This window comes from Miscanthus floridulus, chromosome 1 (assembly GCF_019320115.1).
Source record: "Miscanthus floridulus cultivar M001 chromosome 1, ASM1932011v1, whole genome shotgun sequence".
NCBI lineage: Eukaryota > Viridiplantae > Streptophyta > Magnoliopsida > Poales > Poaceae > Miscanthus > Miscanthus floridulus.
Genome location: NC_089580.1, coordinates 29238691 through 29260325, shown reverse-complemented (window position 1 = coordinate 29260325; position 21635 = coordinate 29238691). Strand labels below are relative to the sequence as shown.

Genomic DNA, 21635 nt, shown 5'->3' with positions numbered 1-21635 from the left:
AGACCACAAGAGTAACTTGCTGATGACGGGATCTAGTACCCACTGAAACAATTTTGGCGGGAGGAACCCTCCAAAAAAAAAAAACACAAGCTTGCAATTCTTCACCACCGTTAAGGGCCTGTTTGATTCTTGATCACTCGCCGTGTCGGAAGGGCACTGCTTGCTTATTCACCTTTTTTTTTGGTACAAAATGGCTAAATCATCAATCACGTCCACAGTCGGACAGGTACTGTTTCCACTTGCCTGAATGCATGCTTGCGGCGACACAAACACATGCATGATTATAGACAAGACTTGCCCATAGTACAGAATCTAATGTTCTATTTAGATTTTATTTTTCATATTAATTCTAGAGAGTACTTCCTGTATTTTAAATTATAACACATTTTTTCTATATAAGATTTTATATACACCCATTCCATTCCACGGTGTAGGATGCTGCTCATGCCAGCAACCAAACCGACACACTACGATGCCCGCAGAAACGCTGTTCCACCGCATGGGCTCGTACGTGTACGCAGGCCGCCGGGCGCCCAAACGTCCGTGCGTATCGCCCAAACTGGTCCCGCGAGCATCATCTTCGCGCGCCATCGCGATTGGGAAAGGAGCATCCGTCGGATATAATATGGGCTCGTGGGCCCATATAATATTTAATGAATTAAATAAAACCCTATGATACGTAACATTAAGTTTTGTATGGTTTAATATCATACGAGATTTTGACTGAACGCTGATTCAGCTTATATGGTTGAAAATTATTCATCTAAATTGAGAAGCTGAAAAAAGGATAAAGGTGTGCCACACGCGCGCGCGCCGCCGCCGGCCGTGCCGTGGGCCGAGGTAGGCGGCGGCCGGGCGTGGCAAGTCTTTTGCCACTTAATCTACGTAACAACGGGAGTTACTCCCCTTGATGGTGGAGGCAAACTGATTGAGACAGTTACTGTCTCTTCCGCTTCCGTCTCCTCGGATTCTCTGCTGTCTCTCTTCTCCCCGTCCATATATCCGAGTCATCCGTCAGTCCAGATCAAGACCTTCTGCAACCACTCCTGAGAGAAACCACACTTCCCGAGAGAAACCACACTTCCGTAGCCTTCTGGTTTCCCCGTCCCGTACCTCTCTGGTTTCCCCGTCCCGTACCTCTGCGCGCACGGAGTAGCGGGAGAGCAGGTGCCTCCGGAACCATCGTTCGTATATCCGAGTTATCTGTCAGTCCAGATCAAGACCTTCTGCAACCACTCCCGAGAGAAACCACACTTCCGTAGCCTTCTGGTTTCCTCGTCCCGTACCTCTGCGCGCACGGAGTAGCGGGAGAGCAGGTGCCTCCGGAACCATCGTTCGTATATCCGAGTTATCTGTCAGTCCAGATCAAGACTTTCTGCAACCACTCCCGAGAGAAACCACACTTCCGTAGCCTTCTGGTTTCCTCGTCCCGTACCTCTGCGCGCACGGAGTAGCGGGAGAACAGGTGCCTCCGGAACCCTCGTTCGCCTGAGAATCCTACACAGGGTGAGCGGCGATTAGGTTTTTGGGAGCGATCCGCGACTGCTCGTTCATCTTATTCCTGGAGATCGCTCTTGGATCCGTCCTCTCCCTAGAACGTCAAGGCGTCTTCTTCCTGGTGATCCGTTCGTGGGACTGCACTGCAAACATCTTCCTGCATCGACTGTGGTCCGCGACTTCGAGCAACGCACTATGTCTAGTGCGAATGGAGCCTCCGATGCCCTCGGTATGGGACCCTCTCCACTGGGTACAGTCTAATCTATGTGATTACTGTATTTTGTATTCTTACTGTATTAATCAGTATGTCATCTATGCATGCTGTAGCGTTCATAAAAAATATACACATGCACATATATGTTGTCACAAACCTGCTGATGTTATATTTCTGGATTAAACTGATAATGAAAATGCCTAAATTCCTAACAGCATCTCGCCGCGCTGAAAAAGGGCAATCGTCCGAGCACCTGAGAAGAGAACACGTGATTAGGTAGGTTAGTAGCATGTTCGCTGGTCGGTTTCTGGACAGATAAATTCGGTTAATGCTGATTTATTATAAAAGAAAAACACTGTTGACTGACTAATAAGATCTGGCTGAAACCAATAAACAAACATGCCGTAGAATGATTGAACCAGCAGCCAGAACGAACGTGACAGGCAACTCAGAGCAAGATAGGCTTATCTGAAAGGGAACCCGCGCCGGACTGCATGCACTACCGATTGATTGATTGGCTCGATGGTGCGTAGCGGAGCCGCCGCGACGTGACGTGCTGGACTGCTGCTGCTGCGGTAGCGGTACCCATATCGTCGATATGGTGATGCTCTACCTCTACGGGCTCAAGTTCGATCAGATCAGCTCTACCCTGAGATAATAAAATTCAGAGTGCTGTTTGGGTGCTTTCCTATCAGTCAATGATCGGAACCCCCCCCCCCCCCCCCCCCCCCCCCCCCCCCCCCCCCCCCCCCCCCCCCGAACGTGGGAAGTTTTCTGTTTTCTATAGTTTTCATATGATTTTTTACCACTCCTATAAAATTCATGCATTCCAAACGGATCCTAACTACTTTGTAATCATTTCTCAGTCCGACTCCCCCAATTCCACTAAACCACTCTCTCCTCCTTAAATTATTGGCCGTTTATTAGCTTTACTGGAGATATATAACATTCTTTTTATGTATGTGTTGACACTCAAAATTGTCTAAAGTGTATAATGGACTCCACCATCATGTTTCTATCGTCAAGACGATCAGAAAGAATACTAATCATCGCATTTGGAGCCCGGACGAAGAAAATGGCTTTTCGTGAGGCTGAACCAGCTAGAGTCGGCTTAGCTCGGTTAAGCCGACTTTCTCATGTTGCTCAAATGCAAGAATGAACCGCACCATTGCGTTCCTCTCGTCGCGCTGATCGAAAAACATATATGGATCGCTTCGTTTGGAGAAATAATTATGAATTACCCGTGCTGGAAACCGACTCGGGTTGTTTCTAGATTGGTTTTTTATCGTGGGAACTTAGAGATTATGAATTGGACTTATTTTCTACTGGGATAATACCACCTCCTTTCAAAAATCAATCTACAAACACCCTTTTACACTCTTTTGCGACTCTATGTTGTTCATCCCTTAGTTTAAATCCGACGATCAAGGATAGTGTTCTAGGCTCGTCGACCGACCTAGGGCAATCCGGCGACGTCTTTGCCTCGACATGGTCCCTTCCGGGCGAGATCTTCGACGGTTTCTTTACTAGTTTACCTGAAAACTAGCGTGTTCTTCGTTACGCAAGCACGTTGGTTATTCTTTGGTGGTTCGTTTGTAAACCTCTCTATTCTTCACCACGAAAGTCTGATATCCTCGCTGCGTTTTCAGTCCGTGACGGCCCGGGCGATCTATCCCTGGCTAGTGTGTGATCTGGGATCAATCCGATGTCAATAATATGTAGATATATAGTAACTTAATAGTAACTTGTTACCTACCTAGAAAAATCAAAACAATTTATAATTTTGAACATAGGAACTTCTTTTCGAGAGCATTTGATCGGCTCGAGTATATTTGTTGAACGGGACGGGCGCATTCAGGCAAGAAGTGACATGCTCACATGCAGTTTAGAATTGCCTACTACTCCGTATGATTATCAGTTTTGCCGAGGACAGAGGATTGAATCTTATAATTTTGAACATAGGAACTTCTTTTCGAGAGCATTTGATCGGCTCGAGTATATTTGTTGAACGGGACAGGCGCATTCAGGGAAGAAGTGACATGCTCACATGCAGTTTAGAATTGCCTACTACTCCGTATGATTATCAGTTTTGCCGAGGACAGAGGATTGAATTCTAACGTGGACCAACTTTGAACGTGTGGCATCTTCTAATAATGTGAATTTGAGACCACTTAGGATTAATTTGGAATCTGAACTTGGCTAGTTTAATATAAACTCATCTCGTCGACAGCACGCATGACTGAACTTTCCTAGCGACACCTAGCTTGTCACAATCTGGAATAACCAGTCGTCATCAGCCATCGTTCTACAAGACCCAAACGACACACCGGAGACTTGGACCCGGCGGGCGGCCAGTCGGCAGCATGGATCATTCGCCGACACGACGCATCAAATCATTCACGCATCAACTGGTACCTGAAACGATGCATAGACTAGAAAACAGCGAAGAAATTAGCAAGAAACCTGACGGCACTGGAGCATCGTCTGTCAGCTTCTTCTTCCACTTATTCCACAAGCGTTTGTCATTTATCGATACTTTCTCACGAACAAGCAGTTTTGACTGGTTTACTCGTTCTATTTATTTGAGTAGATTTTCGTCTCTAACGTAAAAGCCTAAAAGGGACGTACAGTGTCTAGAGACTAGAGACATTTTACAAGTTCCAGTCTTCTCAGTGCTCTCGTTGGTCAGGAGAGCTGAAGTGAAGAACAAAAAATATTACTGTATTAGTTAAGCAAAACCAGAAACCCAACACACTTGCCTGGAGTCACGACTCATCACCGTATTTGTGCAGTCCAATAAAGAAAGCCGTGCTCTTCCACTTAATCAGCATTTTTCAGTCTATTCACGAAAAAAGAAGGGCGTAATCCTAACACGTCCACACATGATGCACGTTGTGTTGTACCCACACGGCGCTGTTCATTTGTGCACTGTTGCACAGGGACCGACGGCGACGCAACCTTTCGTTTGGTTTGCTTTGCGAGATGTAAAAATCGGGTCTGTTCGGCTGATATTAAAGTCGACTGATAATATTTTATTGTAAGAAAAAAAATACTAGCATGCGGTTGGGGGCGTGTGACAACATTCCATACACGCACGGCCGAAAAGGAGTCGCGCCTTCAGATCCACATGTCAGCGGCACGAAACCATGGTGCAGTTACAGTAGTAAAGCTGGCACAAAGCACTCGCGTAATCGCGTTCAGGGTCAGAATCCACTCGCGCCGCCACTGCCGCGCGGGGCCCGCCACCAGCGGAAGCGGAAGTGAGCGACGTCTCCACGCATATGCATCCGCCGTTGGCGCTTGCGGGGCTTCTCCCCGCCACCCCACACTCCCACTCGTCCCGCACCCGCATTCCCGTGGTCAACTCGCTGCCTCTCCAGCGACGACCGCGAGGGGGCCGAAATAGGCAGGCAGGCCACCCAAAAAAGCGAGCACCCTGCGCGCACCACCTCGGCTGCCATCGCCATTGCCATGGCCATGGCCACGCCATGACGCCCCGCCCCGCTGCACGCGCTCACACCCCCACCGCTCCACTCCGCTCCGCCTCACCCTCACCCGCCACCACCACCCCATGCTTCCTCGCTGCTGCCACCGCCGCCGCTCGGGTGCCTTCTGCCTCGCCGTGCTCCTCCTGCTGCACCTGCACCCGCACCTGCACGCGGGCGCCCAGGCCGCGCTCGCGCTCGCGCGGCAGGACGTCGCGGCGCTCCACGGCCTGCGCGCGTCCCTCGGCGTGCGCGCCAGCGACTGGCCCGACAGGGCCGACCCCTGCGTCTTCTGGTCGGGCGTCGCCTGCCGCGCCGGCCGCGTCACGGAGCTCCACCTCTCCGGGCTCCGCCGCACCCGCGCGGGCTCCCGGCGCGCGGCCTTCGCCGTCGACCAGCTCCGGCGGCTCACCGCGCTCGAGGCGTTCAACGCCTCGGGGTTCCCGCTCCCCGGCCGGATCCCGTCCTGGTTCGGCCGCGGCCTGCCGCCGTCGCTCGCCGTCATTGACCTCCGCTCCGCACGCGTCAATGGCGAGCTCCCGACCGATCTCGGGATGTCTGGGAACCTGACCACCCTTGTTCTCTCCGGTAACAACCTCTCGGGCTCTATCCCGCCGTCGCTCTTCTCAATCCCTGGTCTCCGCGTTCTCGATCTCTCCGCCAACAACCTCACCGGCGCGCTGCCCAACGTGTCCTTCGCTGGCAGTGGTGGAGCTGGAGTTTTGTTCAACGCCTCTGGTAATTCCTTGTACGGCGCTATCGGTGATGCCACTGGGTCCCTCAGGAAGAGGTTCTGGGTTGTTGACGTCTCGGACAATTACTTCGATCAGGTGCTTGGAGCTGGGTTTCAGAATGGGACCGATGGTGTAGCGGATTTCAGAATGAACTGCTTGTCTGGTGCAGCAAGCCAGCGCAGCCGTGGGGATTGTGAGGCGTTCTACACGAGGAACGGGGTGAGGCTAGCGTTGGACCCCATGTCATCATCGCCATTGCCGGAGCCACGGCCACCACAGGTGCGGCCGATGCCGTCAACGAGCAAGAGAGGGGGCAAATGGAAGTTTGTATTGGCCGGGGTCCTTGGAGGTGCTGCGATTGTGGTAATACTTGGCCTTAGTGCGCTGGTGATTTGCTTGTTGAGAAGAAAAGGAAGGAGACCGAGAGGAAGAGGAGTGGAGCAGACTGAGGAGGGCATTCGGTCTGGGCGGAGAAGTAGTAGTGTGAATCCCATCACAATGTCACCCATGGCATCCCCCGGAGCCAGTGGTTCACAAAAGGGCTTTCCTGTTATCATAGATGAATTCACCTATGAGCAGTTGCACCATGCTGCAGGGGGCTTTGGGGATGATAACCTTGTCAAGCGTGGGCATTCCGGTGATATGTACCATGGTGTCCTGGACAGCGGATTTCAAGTTGTCATCAAAAAGATTGATCTGAAGAGCAGTAAGAAGTGTCAGGTCGAGTTGAGCTTCCTTACAAAGCATAGCCATGGGAGAATCGTTCCATTGCTGGGCCATTTGGCTAAGGATGAGGAGGAATTGCTAGTCTACAAGTACATGGCAAAAGGTGACCTCACAACTGCACTGCACAAGAAATCAGTGGAAGTTGAACAGGGTCTGCGCTCATTGGATTGGATAACGAGGCTAAAGATTGCAATTGGTGTGGCTGAGGCCTTGTGCTTCCTTCATGACGAATGCAGTCCTCCGTTGGTTCACAGGTATGCTAAGCAATCTTCCCTTGTTTAATCATTTGCTAATGTATTCCATGAGCTGTTAGTTGGTGTATGGTAGTTTCGAAAAAATAATTTGTTGCATAAAGTATATGGCTGCTTTCAAAATTAACATGATGGAACAGGTAGTGGAAATTACACGTAGCTAAGGTCAACAGATTCCTGCTATTTATTAAATAATTAAATTCCACAAGAGGTGACAAGTGGGATAGTGATAGAAGGTACTTGTACATTTAAAATAATTAGTAGTTGCACATTTTGGTGGGGGTCCTCTACATGGTCCCTTGTGGTCCTGCATCAATTGGCACACTATGTATTTCCAAGAACCATAGCTTAAAGGAAAATAGCATGTGCTGGCTTCCATTGAACCTTCATTTACATGTGAGGACATCAAATCTCAAAGTCTAAAATAAACGAACCTTGATACATTTAAGCTTAAATGCATTGGTTCCATGTCAACAATAAATCCTAACATATTTTGGCAATGAAATAGATTGATTGTTTTGTGAAAGTGTCATGTCCCTGTCATGGTACTGAAGATATTGTTTTTATAACATGTCTATTGATGGTATCCCCAGTCATTCCAAGAAACTCTACATTTGTAATTTTAAGTTTTGGTGTGCTTGATGGCAGTCATTTTTAATTGAAGTTTCCCATTTTGGTTGCCTTATCTTTCTATTTTATATAGTTTTGGTCATGCAATTCTGAATATCTGCAAGTTGTTCAAGTTCTTTTGATATCTTGATAACTGTTAGTGCATGCATTATTATTCCGACTTATGTCTTCATTGTAAATGTAGAGATATCCAAGCTAGCAGTGTGCTTCTTGATGACAATTTTGAAGTGCGCCTTGGGAGTCTGGGTGAAATATGCACTCAACAAAGTGCAGGAAGCCAGAGTTTCTTCTCTCGGATTCTAAGATCATCGAGGTGAGATTTCTAAACCATCCTCTATGCTTTTATTGGCCTCAGATCCGCATGGGTGTTAGGGTGTAGAACCATTCTTGCCCCCAGAACTGATTTAATGAACATGCTCCTTTTAAAAGGAAAAAAACTAGTACTGTCTGATCACCTAAATGGTATTAACCTGGCAACTGCATTAGTGTGTTACCACAAAAGGCAGGCTAAGTAATTTTGGGTCAATGCAAAAACAGACTACAACTACAAGGCTATAGTGCTATCAGGTGCATGTACTGCATTTTCTAACTAGAATCTAGTGTGGCTACAAAAGTTCCTCCCACCAAGAATGTGTAGCTTAATTCTTATCTAGAGAATCCTCATAATGAGTTTTTTAGTATCACACTTGTAAATTACAATATTATGTCCCTGAACCACATTCACATTGATAAGACATCTGTAAAAAATTAAGAGAGTTCATGGTAGGATAATGTACTGATACTTCACCCTGGTTAAACACCTGGCCTTTTGCCTATCTTAACATATATCGGTGTTCCTGTAAGGTAGGTTAACTTCAACCATTTCCCCTAAGAAAATGTACTGCCAAGCAACACACCTACTCTACGAGACTTCTATTTATATGATATATGAGGGTCGTTTGGTGACAGTAGTATTTTTTTCTTTCTGGCAGATCCCTTGACAAGAACATATCAGGTGTGTAAAGCACTCATCAGCTCTCTTTTGTTCAATATTTGCAATTTCTATATATACATTCAGGCAACTAAAAGAGTTTGTGTGCAAAATAAAGTTGTGTTGTAATATTATGATATCTGCTTCTCACTTTACAGGTCCACCAGCTACCTGCTCATACGATGTTTACTGTTTTGGGAAGGTGCTACTAGAGCTAATCACCGGAAACTTTGGTGCGAGTGGCTCAACTGACGCAGACTCAGAAGAGTGGTTAGCAAGAACATTAGGTTACATCAATGCCAATGACAAGGAGGGTGTCTCAGGTATTGTAGATCCTACCCTTGTTGTGGATGACGACCACCTAGAGGAAGTATGGGCAGTGGCCATCGTCGCGAAGACATGCCTGAATCCAAAGCCCTCTAGGCGTCCACTCGCCCGTTACATCTTGAAAGCACTGGAGAACCCACTAAGGGTGGTGCGGGAGCAGGAAGAGCTCCAATCCAACGCATCTCATCTCAGAAGTACCCCATCTCACGGCTCTTGGCGTTTTGCCTTCCATGGAAACAAGTACTGCAGCTGGGAGGTCATGCCAACGTCGGGGCAAGCACTTGCTCGGAAAAATACAGCAAAGTCTCAGGGAAGCGAGGCAAGCAATGAGGACGAAGAGAATTCATTCTCATTCAAGTGGGCTTCACGGGAAAAATTCCCGGATCCCATAGAGTTTGAAGAAAGTGTTGTTGTGTAGGAGTACCCGCAGATTAGCGATACTTGGTGTGCATCTCTTTGATGCCTCTAGGTGAAAAGTTGTGTATACAGATCTTTCTTTTTTCTTTCTCTTTCCTTCCTTATCTCAGTCATTTGAAATGGAATAAATGGCGCACTGGGTGTGCGATCCTTGAAATGCAAGCCAGTAAAATTCTTAGATAGAGCCATTTGCCATTCAAAACTCTTCTGAAATTTTAGTGGTTGATCCTGCTGTGGACTTTCAGGTTGGGGTTCAAAACTCTTCTGAAGGTGATCATGATCATTGGATTGAATGAGATCATACTTCTGCAGCTGAAAACTTTTGAGCATAGCCACCGGTGCGTACCGAGTGTGATGGAGCATTCTGCAGTTTCATCTGGTGAGCTTGAACACCGAAGGCGAAATGGATGGTACCTCCATGGTCTGTTGTAGCTTCTGGTGAGTTTGAAAACTGATAAAAACAAGCAATCTGAACTTTATGGAGGTCGGTGACAACAGAGAGGAGTTCCTGGCAGCCAGCACTACCCGCGAGACGGCCTATCACTTGCTTTTATTCAAATTCAAAACAGATCTGGTGTTGTATTCACAGTTTGGGTGTAGGGCCTCTTTGGGTTGAGAAAAATAAACGCTCCAATACATACGTGTTGAGACTTGAGAGGGACTGGGAGAGAAAAGACAGCTTGTTCCCACTCAAATCCATATGGACAGTAGCTTTAAAAAAAATCCATATGGACAAGTGGGAGTCGAAGCCTAAGCGCGGAAACTGGCGAACCCAGCTGCCCTCTGTTTTCGTTTTATAAGAATATATTAGTGGATGAGAACTGCCAAAAAACGATCTAGAAAATAAAATAGTGGATGAGAACTGCCAAAAAAACAAACAAAACAAAATCCACAAAAGTAAAAGGTCCCACCGAGATTTGAACTCGGCGTACTTGACCATTTGTGGCCAGGTGCACAAAACAATTCAATTTATATAAGACTTGGTTGATTGTAATTCCCTAGGTTTAGGCCATGTTTAGATTGAAACTTTTTTCAACCCGATGAATAGTAAACTCAAAAGATTTGATTTTCAACTAAACTGTATAATTAGCAAGCGGCTAAAAATTAACGTGATGGAGAGATATCTAAACAAAGCCTTACTCAGAATGGCGAGCTTGAAGCCACGGTTACATCTAAGGCAGATTCCACTTCGACCAGGCTGTTTAGGCCGAACAAAATTTTATTTTGATTTGGCTGGGGTGCGCCAGGCTCGGGCAGTAGTGCAACGCCCGAATGACACGCGAGGGTCCCAGTGGCAAGCCACTGTTGTGAACCCTCCCCCACAAAAAATTAATTTAATATCAAAGTGGGCACATGGCCCACATATCAGATATTAAACTGATAAGAACAAATACTACACTTGATCTTAGCCAAAAGGCCGAGAAAGGTATGAGTTGCTATCCTGCCCTGCGTCTGCTTTTATAGGCTTCCTCCGCTCCTGCGCGCTCAAGGCGGCCGAGGTGGGGCTAAACTGAAGCACCGCACGGCACAGGCAAGTCAAGCGCAGCGCGGCGCAGCGCCTGTGCCTCTGTTTGGTTATTACCTTGGCCTTTTGGGCTAGCAATTGGCATCACGCACCTCGATGCTGGCCCGGACAGCCCGGTCCGCAGAGCCTCTCCCGAGCCCGTGTCCACCGCAGCGGCGCCAGAACGGCCGCGCTGTATTGTACATTTGTACCACGGCGTCTCGTAGTCCGCTTTGTTTTTGTTTCCCAGAGGTGCACGTCGAGGGTGCGTCCGCCTCAGACTCCATGTGTGCATGTTATTTGTCCTCGCTCATATTTGAAACAAAATCTTTCTTTAGCATCTGATGACACTTGTGATCTACTTCCTAGATTTATTACAGATTGTGCATGAATGAAACCGTTCCGGGCGCGGCACGGAATCTGATCTCGAGGCTAGTCGGAACCCGCGACGCCAGGCCAGCCATCGTTCGATATATACACCTCGCATAGGCTCCAGGTAGTACAGTACGTGGTGACGGTGCAACCAAACGTACGTGAGTCCAAGCAAACCGCCGACGCGACGCGAAGATCAAATCCGCGTTCCCGGCCAGCTTCGCCTTCGGCTAGTACAATAATCCCCGGCGGCCATATGCATCACCATGACTGCCCCTGTCCGCCGGCGCACCACTGCCACACCGACGACGTCTCGCCGCACAACTCACTACACCACAACACTGCATCACTGTCAGACATCTGTCGCTAAAAATTATATTTATCGATGGATAATCTGATGCTAAAAATAACTCACAGACCATCTGTCGCTAATTCCTCATTTAACGATTTATTGTCTGTCGCTATAGATATTGATATTTAACGTTGAACTGTCTGTCGCTAAAAATAAGTATACCGGCACTCTGTCGCCAAAAATAAGTGGGCCCCACCACGCCGCTTACATTGAGCTCACGCGCAAATTTTGGCCCGACACATGTACAATGAAAACCCTAGACCCTTCCCTTCCCCAAATCCCAAATCCAATGAAGCGCCGCTGCAAGTTCATCCTCTCCCGTCGCGCGCCATCGTCGCCTTAGCAGGCCAGGGCGCTAGGGTAGTCATCGGGCCGCCACCGAGCCTGCCACTAAAATGCGGGCCATGCTGTGCCAGCCCGCGTGCCTGGAGTGCGGCCCAGGCACGACCCTGTGCATCGGGCCGTGCCGTGCTTGGGCCGGGCAAAAAAACCGTGTTTCGGGCCGTGCCGTCGGACTGCGGGCTGCATAGACATATATACATCTCATAGTCTGGTTAAAAAAATATAACGCACGCCAACACAAACAAGAAAAAACATAAAAACAGAGCGCACACATCCACCAGGAAGCCGCGCTCCTTATCCCCAAACTTTGGTAGCTCAGGCGCTCGGCGTCTCTCCCCAGAAGCCCGACGCGGCTCTCGCTCTCTCCCTCAGTCTTCTTTTCCCCGGCTTGCGCTCTCTTCTCGCGCCTCCTCCGGAAGCGCCAATGCCGGCTCCCTCCGCATCCTTCTCACCTACGCAGGGCCCTGCTCACCCCCCTCCCCCCGGCTACTTGCGGCAGGGCCGCGCGCTCCGGGATGGGGTGACCGAGAGCCATGCCTGGCATGCGCCACCACCGCGCCATGGCCCCCGCTAGCCGGCTGGCCAGCGCCGTCGTCCCAAGACTGGGCGAGCTGTCTGAAGACCGAGCGCCGCCGCGCGGGTCGACTGCAGCAGCAGCTCAACGCCACATTCGTCCTGGCCCAGGATGGGCCTGGATGCGGGCTCGATCCATGTTGTCTCCGTCCGATCTACATCGTCCAGTCGTTCTAGTTGCTCCTCCATCCCGTGCGGTCTGCAGATCTGATATGCATGTCCACGGTGAGCCGTTTTCTGCCTCAGATGTGTGTATATATGTTCCTATGGATGAGTATTGTGTATGTATGGATGTTTAGGTGCTGTGTTTAGAAGATCTAGGGTTAGAGTTATGAGCCTCCTGGTTCCTATTCATGAGTATTGCGGTTCAGTAATGTCGCAAGAAGGATTTTTAAAACTAGCGTCATATAATGGATTAGATGGTTAGCTAATGAGTCTCTTATAGAAACTCAAAGACCGTATGTATTATGTGTGATTGGCCAAGTGCCTAATCAGCTAGAGTTGTTTTGGAGCATTGCTTCCATGTCTCGGTCATCTTTATATTTCCACTTCCTATATGATTGTTCTATAAGAATATTGATGCCATCTTTCTTATTTGAGATGGCTGCTATTTTTATATCCAGTTAAAAAAAGCTGCTTATTACATTTCTTATTCATTTATTATATTCTAGAACAAGGGATACAAGTTGAGAAAATCAACTGCAGCTAGAAACTTTGCATGATTTAATGGATATGATATATGTTTGTTCCTGCTTGAAGACACCTGCTTGAATCCCAAGGGATCTTAGATATTTAATTAGTTAACGCTGTGGTACTGGAGTCTTTTTGTCTATTCAGAGAAATAACGCCTATGAGTTTTATGTCTGAAATTTTGGTGGACTTTGTGCTGTGTTAACCTCCACACTCATATATATTGCAAGGAGAAGATTTAATAGTGCTTTGTGTATCGCTTTCTTTTCACATTTTTCATTGTTTTGGTTTGTGTACTTCAACTCAAAATTTAATTTACCTTGCTAGCATACCGTTATTTTTGTTGGATTCCACTTGTAGGTCTTCTAATGTATACAGCTGAGTGAGGCAACCAGTTTGTAGTCCTCAATGGTGCACTTAGCTCATATATAGGATACCATGCTACTAACTTCTGGACACCATTGGTACCCCGTGCATTAACAGACTGTAGTGGCTCTGAAGCTCTTATATTCTCCTACACATAGGATAGGCAACATCGTATGAATTAGCATTACTGAATTCTCACATGTGATTCAGCGAAATATTCTGCACTACTGCTGCCTTGATGTTGTTTCAGGTAATCGACCATATATGCACTACTGCTGCCTCAGATGTGTGTGTGTATATAAATTACTGAACTGCAATACTCATGAATAGGGTTAGAAGATCTAGGGTTAGAGTTATGTGTCCACGTTGTACATATGTCCACGGTGAGTTAAGAGACTCATGAATTTTCAGAACCAGGAGGCCTACTAATCCTTCATCAACTTGTTCTAATGGCGCACCCGTTTCTAGGAAACAACACATGTATAGGCACATGTCTAGACCTTTTTAGTGCTTGGGATCCCTGTACTTCACTGTCATCTCTGTCAATCGCAGTTTCCTGAAAACTTGGAGATGTGAGAGTAAGAGTCCTGATTAGATGTGAGAGTATTCAATAATAGAGATGCAAGAGTAAGCAAACAGTTTAGACTCCCATCAAAAAGACATTACCTTGAGTCCTGATTAGATGTGAGAAGCCTGTGAATGCTAGGATTAACTGATAATTATAAAGAAAGTACATTGATTACCTTGAATTTACTTCTGAATAACATTGGATTCACTGAATGCAAAACATCTATCCCTACTCTTTGCTCCATCTTTTTATGGTTCTGGCCTAAGAATTAATTTTTACTGTAGGTAGAGACTCAGGAATTACAAGTGGAAATCAAGACAGGTATATCTACATCCATGAGCTGCTTAGCTAAAGCAGCTTGAGCTCGTGCTAAATTTTTCAGCAATGATGTTGATGCTATTCTGGTTTTCAGTAGTACATAATACCTTATTAGTTAGTGCCCTGTAACCTTATGGTATTATTCTGCTATTTTTAGGATTAGTTTGTCAAGTGCAAAGTGTAGGAAAGGGGTGTATCTGCATCTCTTTTTTCTAAAAATCTTGTTCCTGCTCTTCTCTTTTAATCATTAGAGGAGCAAGATTGTCTTGTTCTCAAGTGGAAGGAACTATCAATAACATGTGAGGTTCTCTTCCCACAGAGGCCAAGTGATTGTTGCTAGCACATTTTATTTAACATGGCCAACCGTTTTGTGAGTGCCAGTAGCGTAAGTGTCGGGGACCTAATACCGGAGTACCCAAGGAGGTAGAACTAATAACCATCGAACGTTAAAAACTTCTGGACAGACAAGAGCACTACTACGCTTCTTGCTTGAGCGACGGGAGTTTGGTTCCACCTCGCCCGATGCCCGTGGGCCAGCTTCGCCTCGCCCGACGACTGAGGGATGACACCGCCTCGCCCGAGGGCTGAGGGCTAGGCTCCGCCTTGCCCGAGGGCCGAGGACGGGGTCCGCCTCACCCAAGGGCTAAGGGCGGGTGAAAGCTCTAGTTTGGTTTTAGTTAATTGATGAACCCCTAAGTGTTAACTTAGTTTATCAAAGTGATTATGAGATCATCCTTTGGACACTATCATTGGTGATATTTCTAGAGGTATACAAACAAGATCAAGATTGGCATCATTTTGTGAACACTTCTCATTTATGTCATCCATTGAACCAAAGAAGATAGATGAAGCATTGAAGGATGTTGATTGGGTGAATGCTATACATGAAGAATTGAATAACTTCACAAGAAACCAAGTATGTGAGTTAGTTGAGAGGCCTAAGGGTCATAATGTGATTGGAACCAAGTGGGTCTTTCAGAACAAGCAAGATCAAGATGGGATAGTTGTAAGGAACAAAGCAAGATTGGTAGCACAAGGATATACACAAGTTAAAGGTCTTAACTTTGGAGAAACATATGCCCCGGTTGCTAGATTAGAAGCAATAAGAATCTTACTAGCCTATGCTTATGCCCACAACATCAAGCTCTATCAAATGGATGTTAAGAGTGCATTTCTTAATGGCTATATCAATGAAGAAGTATATGTTGAGCAACCTTCCAGTTTTGAAGATGACAAGAAGCCCAACCATGTGTACAAGTTGAAGAAGGCATTGTATGGCTTGAAGCAAGCACCTAGAGCATAGTATAAGAGATTGAGGTATTTTCTACTCTCTAAAGGATTCACCATGGGCAAGGCTAACACCACTCTTTTCATCAAGAAGATTGGAAAAGATCTATTTGTATTACAAATCTATGTTGATGATATCATATTTGGATCAACCAATCAAGAATTTTGTGATGAGTTTAGAAAGATGATGGCTAATGAATTTGAGATGTCCATGATTTGAGAGTTAAGTTACTTTCTTGGTATTCAAATCAAACAATTAAAACATGGTATATTTGTAAGACAAGGCAAGTACATTAAAGACATGATCAAGAAGTTTGACATGAGTGAAAGTAAAGCCATTAGCACACCAATAGAAACTAATGGCAACTTGAATAGTGATGCAAGTGGAAACATGGTGAATCAAAAGTTGTATTGGTCTATGATTGGAAGCCTACTCTATGTGACCGTATCAAGGCTGGATGTCATGTTTAGTGTATGCATGTGTGTAAGATTTCAAGCCTCACCAAGAGAAAGTCATTTGAAGGCTACAAAGAGAATATTGAGGTACTTGAAGCATACACCAAATGTTGGTTTATGATATCCCAAAGGAGCAAAGTTTGAGCTAGTTGGTTACTTTGACTCGGATTATACGAGATGCAAGGTTGAAAGGAAGAGTACCTCGGGCACATGTCAATTGTTGGAAAGATCACTTGTTTCATGGTCATCAAAGAAGCAAAATAGTATTGCATTATCAACCGCCGAAGCCAAATACATATCCGTCGGTAGTTGTTGTGCACAAATACTTTGGATGAAGACCACTTTGAGTGACTTTAGAATCAAGTTCAAGAAAGTGCCATTGCTATGTGACAATGAGAGTGCAATCAAGTTGACCAACAATCCAGTTCAACATACAAGAACAAAGCACATTAATGTCTGCCACCATTTTATAAGAGATCACCAATAAAAATGGGACATTTGCCTTGAGAGTGTAGGCACTGAAGATTAACTTGCCGATATATTCACCAAGCCATTGGATGAGAAAAGGTTTTACAAGCTAAAGAATGAGTTGAACATATTGAATTTCTCAAATATGTGTTGATGCACCCCCACTCATATGACATGCCTCTCCTTCGTGTAATCCAAGGTAAAAGTTGATTGGCATGACATGCATCTTTGCTAAGGATATGATTAGTGCATCTAGTCACATTTTCAATTTTATTAGGACCTTTCAAGTGGTTCTATTTTATTAGCCTCATTCATGAAAATCAAATAATTTTGATGTCTATATGGTATCACTATTGCTTCTATGCTTGACTTGATCTAGTGATAGCATATGATATGTTTATGGGCTTGTAAACCTAGTGTTTGATCTAGAAATTTAGCTCTAAGTGTTTAACTCAACATGGTATAAGATAACCCTTATTTGGAGGTATGAAGAAGCTTGTCCTTGGATCAAATCGAGTTAAATATCTTTGGTAAATGATCTAGACTAGACCAAATCTGGGAAAATGATCCTCGCCTCATTGATTGATATTAATAATCTCGATCCTACAAGTAATACTATCTATATTTAGAACATTTGTGGTTTTAGTGAATTAATGAAACCCTAAGTGTTAACCTAGTTTATCAAGTGATCATGAGATAGGTAGCACACTTCAAGCGATGAAGCAAATGAAGATCATTGCATGATGATATTGATACCATGATGATGATCAAGTGCTTGGACTTGGAAAGAAGAAAGAGAAAAACAAAAAGCTCAAGACAAAGGTATAAACCATAGGAGCTATTTTGTTTTAGTGATCAAGATACTTAGAGAGTGTGATCACATTTAGGTTTGATAGCCGTACTATTAAGAGGGGTGAAACTCGTATCGAAATGTAGTTATCAAAGTGCCACTAGATGCTCTAACTTATTATATATGCATTTAGGATCTAGTGGAGTGCTAACACCCTTAAAAATGTTTGTGAAAATATCCTAACACATGTGTACAAGGTGATACACTTGATGGTTGCCACATTTGATCAAGGGTGGTGAAGTTTAGGAGCAAGGGTAAGAAACTCCACCGGCGCTGGTCAAACGACCGGACGTTGGGTTGCTCTATGACTGGATGCTGAAGGGCTGTGTCCGGTCATGTTGTCGGTCAGCACAGTAAGAAGTCACAGTGTGATCGGACGCTGGTAGGGTTCGGTCAAGCATGACCGGATGTGTCCGGTCGGCAAAAATCGGTTTTGGACTCTTACTGTAAACGACCGGACACTGAGGGTCTAGCGTCCGGTTAGCTCTGTCGGAGCGTCTGATCAACATGTCGACCGTTGAGGTCAAACGTTCACAGTTGAACACAGAAGACACGTGGCCGCCATCAGGCGGCCGGACGCTGAGGAGCAGCGTCCGATCAGTTGGACCGGAGCGTTCGGTCAGCCCGTATTATGCCCAGTGAAGGGGTATAACGGCTCTATTTTGTGTGGGCTTCTATTTAAGCCCCGTGGTCAGCTGTAGCTCATAACCTTTGGTCATTTCATTGACATAGCAACCTTATGAGCTTAGCCAAAGTCCTCCCACTCATCTCCATTATTTATTCATCATCATAGTGAAATTGGGAGTGAATCGAAGTGCATTGCTTGAGTATTTGCATCTAGAGGCACTTGGTGTTCGTGTTTCGCTGTGGATTTCACTTGTTACTCTTGGTGGTTGCCGCCACCTAGATGGCTTAGAGCAGTGAGGATCGTTGAGTGGAGGGTGGTAATTGTCTCCGGCTCTGATCGTGGTGATTATGAGAGGTTCTTGACCTTTTCCCGGTGGAGCGCCAAAAGGTACTCTAGTGGATTGCTCGTGGCTTATGTGATCCTCATCTTGTGTTGGTTGTGCAGCACCCTATTGAGGGTTTGGCGTGTGAAGCAAATTAGCGCGTGAACCTCTAAGTGAGTGAATCGCCACAACGAGGACTAGCTTATCGGCAAGCAAGTGAACCTCGATAAAAAATCATTGTGTTCATCATTGATTCTGAGGTAATTGGTCTTCATTGTTATTCATCCTTGTGATTAATTGGTTTCATCTACATGGCGGTATAACCTTCTTGATCACTCTCTTTACTTTACCGTAATCTAGTTGACAAGCTTTTTAGTGTAGCTAGTTGTGACAGCTTGCTTGCTTGGTTGGTGTGGCTCTTTAGTTAGCCTTTGAGAGCATATTAGCATAGGGCAGTGTTATAGCTTTTGTGTGAATAGACACTATCTAAACTAGAATTGTGGTAGGTGGCTTGCATTTTGAGTAGGCTAGCGCAACACTTGCTTCGCCTCATAATTGTCTAACCATTTTGGTTAAGTGTTGTTGTAGAAATTTTATTAGGCTATTCACCCACCTCTAGCCATTAGGACCTTTTAACATTTTGCCCTTTGCAACTCACTGTATGTAAATTGCATTCTTGTTAGGTAGATTGGGGAGGAGATGAGCAGACACTCAACTCAGGTGAACACACACTGAACTTGAGCTGATAGCTTCTCTGTATTGCATACAAGTGTACATATATTTAGTGAAATCTACAACTGGATGTTACTTCTTTCATGTGGTGTAACTAGGTTCAGCTAGTAGTGATATATATAACAACCCCAACTAGATTGTTGATTTATTGATATGTTGTAGCTGCTGCAGCTATCAATTCTCTGTTTTTAGTTTTAGTATGTAACATGAGTTTTTAGCATGTATGAAAACTGTTTGTTTTTTAGCATTAGTTCTATGTAAGAACTTCTTGTCATCTAATTAATCTACCAGAACAATTGCTAGTGGACAGAAAATTCTACCAAGTATTTGCGCATGATTTAAAATGGTATTCTTCATGTGCTTTGCTCTTTTTATATATAAATACTAGCACTGATTCTCAAATCTCAACCAGTATGTCTTAGTTGGAGTCTAGCACTCTAGCTTGAATGATGGCACTTAGATGGCTAGCTCTTGATTCTTATACTGTTTGTGCTAATCTGGTTCATGGACTTGTCATTGTTGCTTATAAACTCTTTGTTTCATCTTATGTTTTAAAAGGAATGTCGACTGGAAAGACATTCTTGTCCCTTATGATCATTATGTTTTGGAGGATGTTCTTATTGTCTCTAGAGGAAATAGATGAGATGGTGAGTTTATCTATATAAGCTGTTGTAAAGAGTTGGTCAAATTTGTGAAGATGCATGTTTGTTGAAGTTGAATCTTAGTTGTGTAGTGACATTTGTATTATTGTGGACAATTGTTGATGGATTAATTTTTATTTTTTTAACCATTTAAAATTGTCTCGTTGGACTGTCTGTCGCTAAAACCATATGTACCATCGCATAGTCCATCGCTAAAAAGTAGCAATGCACTATCTGTCGCTAAAAAGTATCAATGGACTATCTGTCGCTATAAATATTCGAGGCAACAGTATCAGTTGCTAAAAGCACTATCTGACGCTAAAGATTTTTTACGACAGGACTTATAGCGTCTGCAGAAGTCTGTTGCTGTAAGTTTTTAGCGACAGATTATCTGTCGCTGTAGCCGCTTTTAGCGTCAGATTGTGTCTGCAGAAAGTGTTGTGTAGGAGTACCCGCAGATTAGCGATACTTGATGTGCATCTCTTTGATGCCTCTAGGTGAAAAGTTGTGTATACAGATCTTTCTTTTTTCTTTCTCTTTCCTTCCTTATCTCAGTCATTTGAAATGGAATAAATGGCGCACTGGGTGTGCGATCCTTGAAATGCAAGCCAGTAAAATTCTTAGATAGAGCCATTTGCCATTCAAAACTCTTCTGAAACTTTAGTGGTTGATCCTGCTGTGGACTTTCAGGTTGGGGTTCAAAACTCTTCTGAAGGTGATCATGATCATTGGATTGAATGAGATCATACTTCTGCAGCTGAAAACTTTTGAGCATAGCCACCGGTGCATACCGAGTGTGATGGAGCATTCTGCAGTTTCATCTGGTGAGCTTGAACACCGAAGGCGAAATGGATGGTACCTCCATGGTCTGTTGTAGCTTCTGGTGAGTTTGAAAACTGATAAAACAAGCAATCTGAACTTTATGGAGATCGGCGACAACAGAGAGGAGTTCCTGGCAGCCAGCACTACCCGCGACACGGCCTATCACTTGCTTTTATTCAAATTCCAAACAGATCTGGTGTTGTATTCACAGTTTGGGTGTAGTGCCTCTTTGGGTTGAGAAAAATAAACGCTCCAATACATACGTGTTTAGACTTGAGAGGGACTGGGAGAGAAAAGACAGCTTGTTCCCACTCAAATCCATATGGACAGTAGCTTTAAAAAAAATCCATATAGACAAGAGGGAGTCGAAGCCTAAGCGCGGAAACTTGGCGAACCCAGCTGCCCTCTGTTTTCGTTTTATAAGAACTGTTTTATATTAGTGGATGAGAACTGCCAAAAAACGATCTAGAAAATAAAATAGTGGTTGAGACCGGTCCTAAGCACTTTTGTTGCCATGTGCACAAAACAATTTATAAAAGACTTGTTTGATTGTAATTCAGAAAGACGAGTTTCAAGCAACTAACATCTAAGGCTGATTTCACTTCGACCAGGCTGTTTAAGCGAAAAAATATTCATTTTGATTTGGCTGGGGTGCGCCAGGCTCGGCAGTAGTGCAACGCCCGAGCGACACGCGAGGGTTCCAGTGGCAAGCCACTGTGGTGAACCCTCCCCCACAAAAAATTAATTTAATATCGAAGTGGGCACATGGCCCACGTATCAGATATTAAACTGATAAGAACAGATACTACACTTGATCTTAGCCAAAAGGCCGAGAAAGGTATGAGTTGCTACCGTGCCCTGCGTCTACTTTTATAAGCTTCCTCCGCTTCCGCCCGCTCAAGGCGGCCGAGGTGGGACTAAACTGAAGCACCGCACGGCACAGGCAAGTCAAGCACAGCGCAGCGCAGCGCCTGCGCCTCTGTTTGGTTATTACCTGGGCCTTTCGGGCTAGCAATTGGCATCTCGCACCTCGATGCTGGCCCGGACAGCCCGGTCCGCAGAGCCTCTCTAACTCCATGTTCCCGAGCCCGTG

General features: G+C 45.3%; 1 protein-coding gene and 2 non-coding genes across 3 annotated transcripts; 1 reads left to right on the top strand and 2 right to left on the bottom strand.

Annotated features, from left to right (window-relative positions):
- Positions 1 to 4876: 4876 nt before the first annotated feature.
- Positions 4877 to 10044, top strand: LOC136477166 (probable LRR receptor-like serine/threonine-protein kinase At2g16250). Its single transcript, XM_066475232.1, has 4 exons — positions 4877 to 6910; positions 7722 to 7850; positions 8509 to 8531; positions 8666 to 10044. The coding sequence occupies exons 1-4, from the start codon at positions 5283 to 5285 to the stop codon at positions 9250 to 9252; spliced, it is 2367 nt and encodes a 788-aa protein (XP_066331329.1). The 5' UTR covers positions 4877 to 5282; the 3' UTR covers positions 9253 to 10044.
- Positions 10045 to 10484: 440 nt separating this feature from the next.
- On the bottom strand, positions 10485 to 10681 carry LOC136511413 (U2 spliceosomal RNA). Its single transcript, XR_010772697.1, has one exon. It is a non-coding gene; the product is annotated as a U2 spliceosomal RNA (small nuclear RNA).
- A 10507-nt stretch (positions 10682 to 21188) lies between these two features.
- LOC136511697 (U2 spliceosomal RNA) lies at positions 21189 to 21384 on the bottom strand. The gene has a single exon (XR_010772806.1). It is a non-coding gene; the product is annotated as a U2 spliceosomal RNA (small nuclear RNA).
- Between the last annotated feature and the right edge of the window lie 251 nt (positions 21385 to 21635).

Coding starts and splice junctions, on each gene's coding strand:
- LOC136477166 (XM_066475232.1), top strand. CDS start 5,283: ATGCTTCCTCGCTGCTGCCACCGCCGCCGCTCGGGTGCCTTCTGCCTC. Junction 6,911..7,721: donor AGTCCTCCGTTGGTTCACAG/GTATGCTAAGCA, acceptor TTGTAAATGTAG/AGATATCCAAGCTAGCAGTG. Junction 8,532..8,665: donor CCTTGACAAGAACATATCAG/GTGTGTAAAGCA, acceptor CTCACTTTACAG/GTCCACCAGCTACCTGCTCA.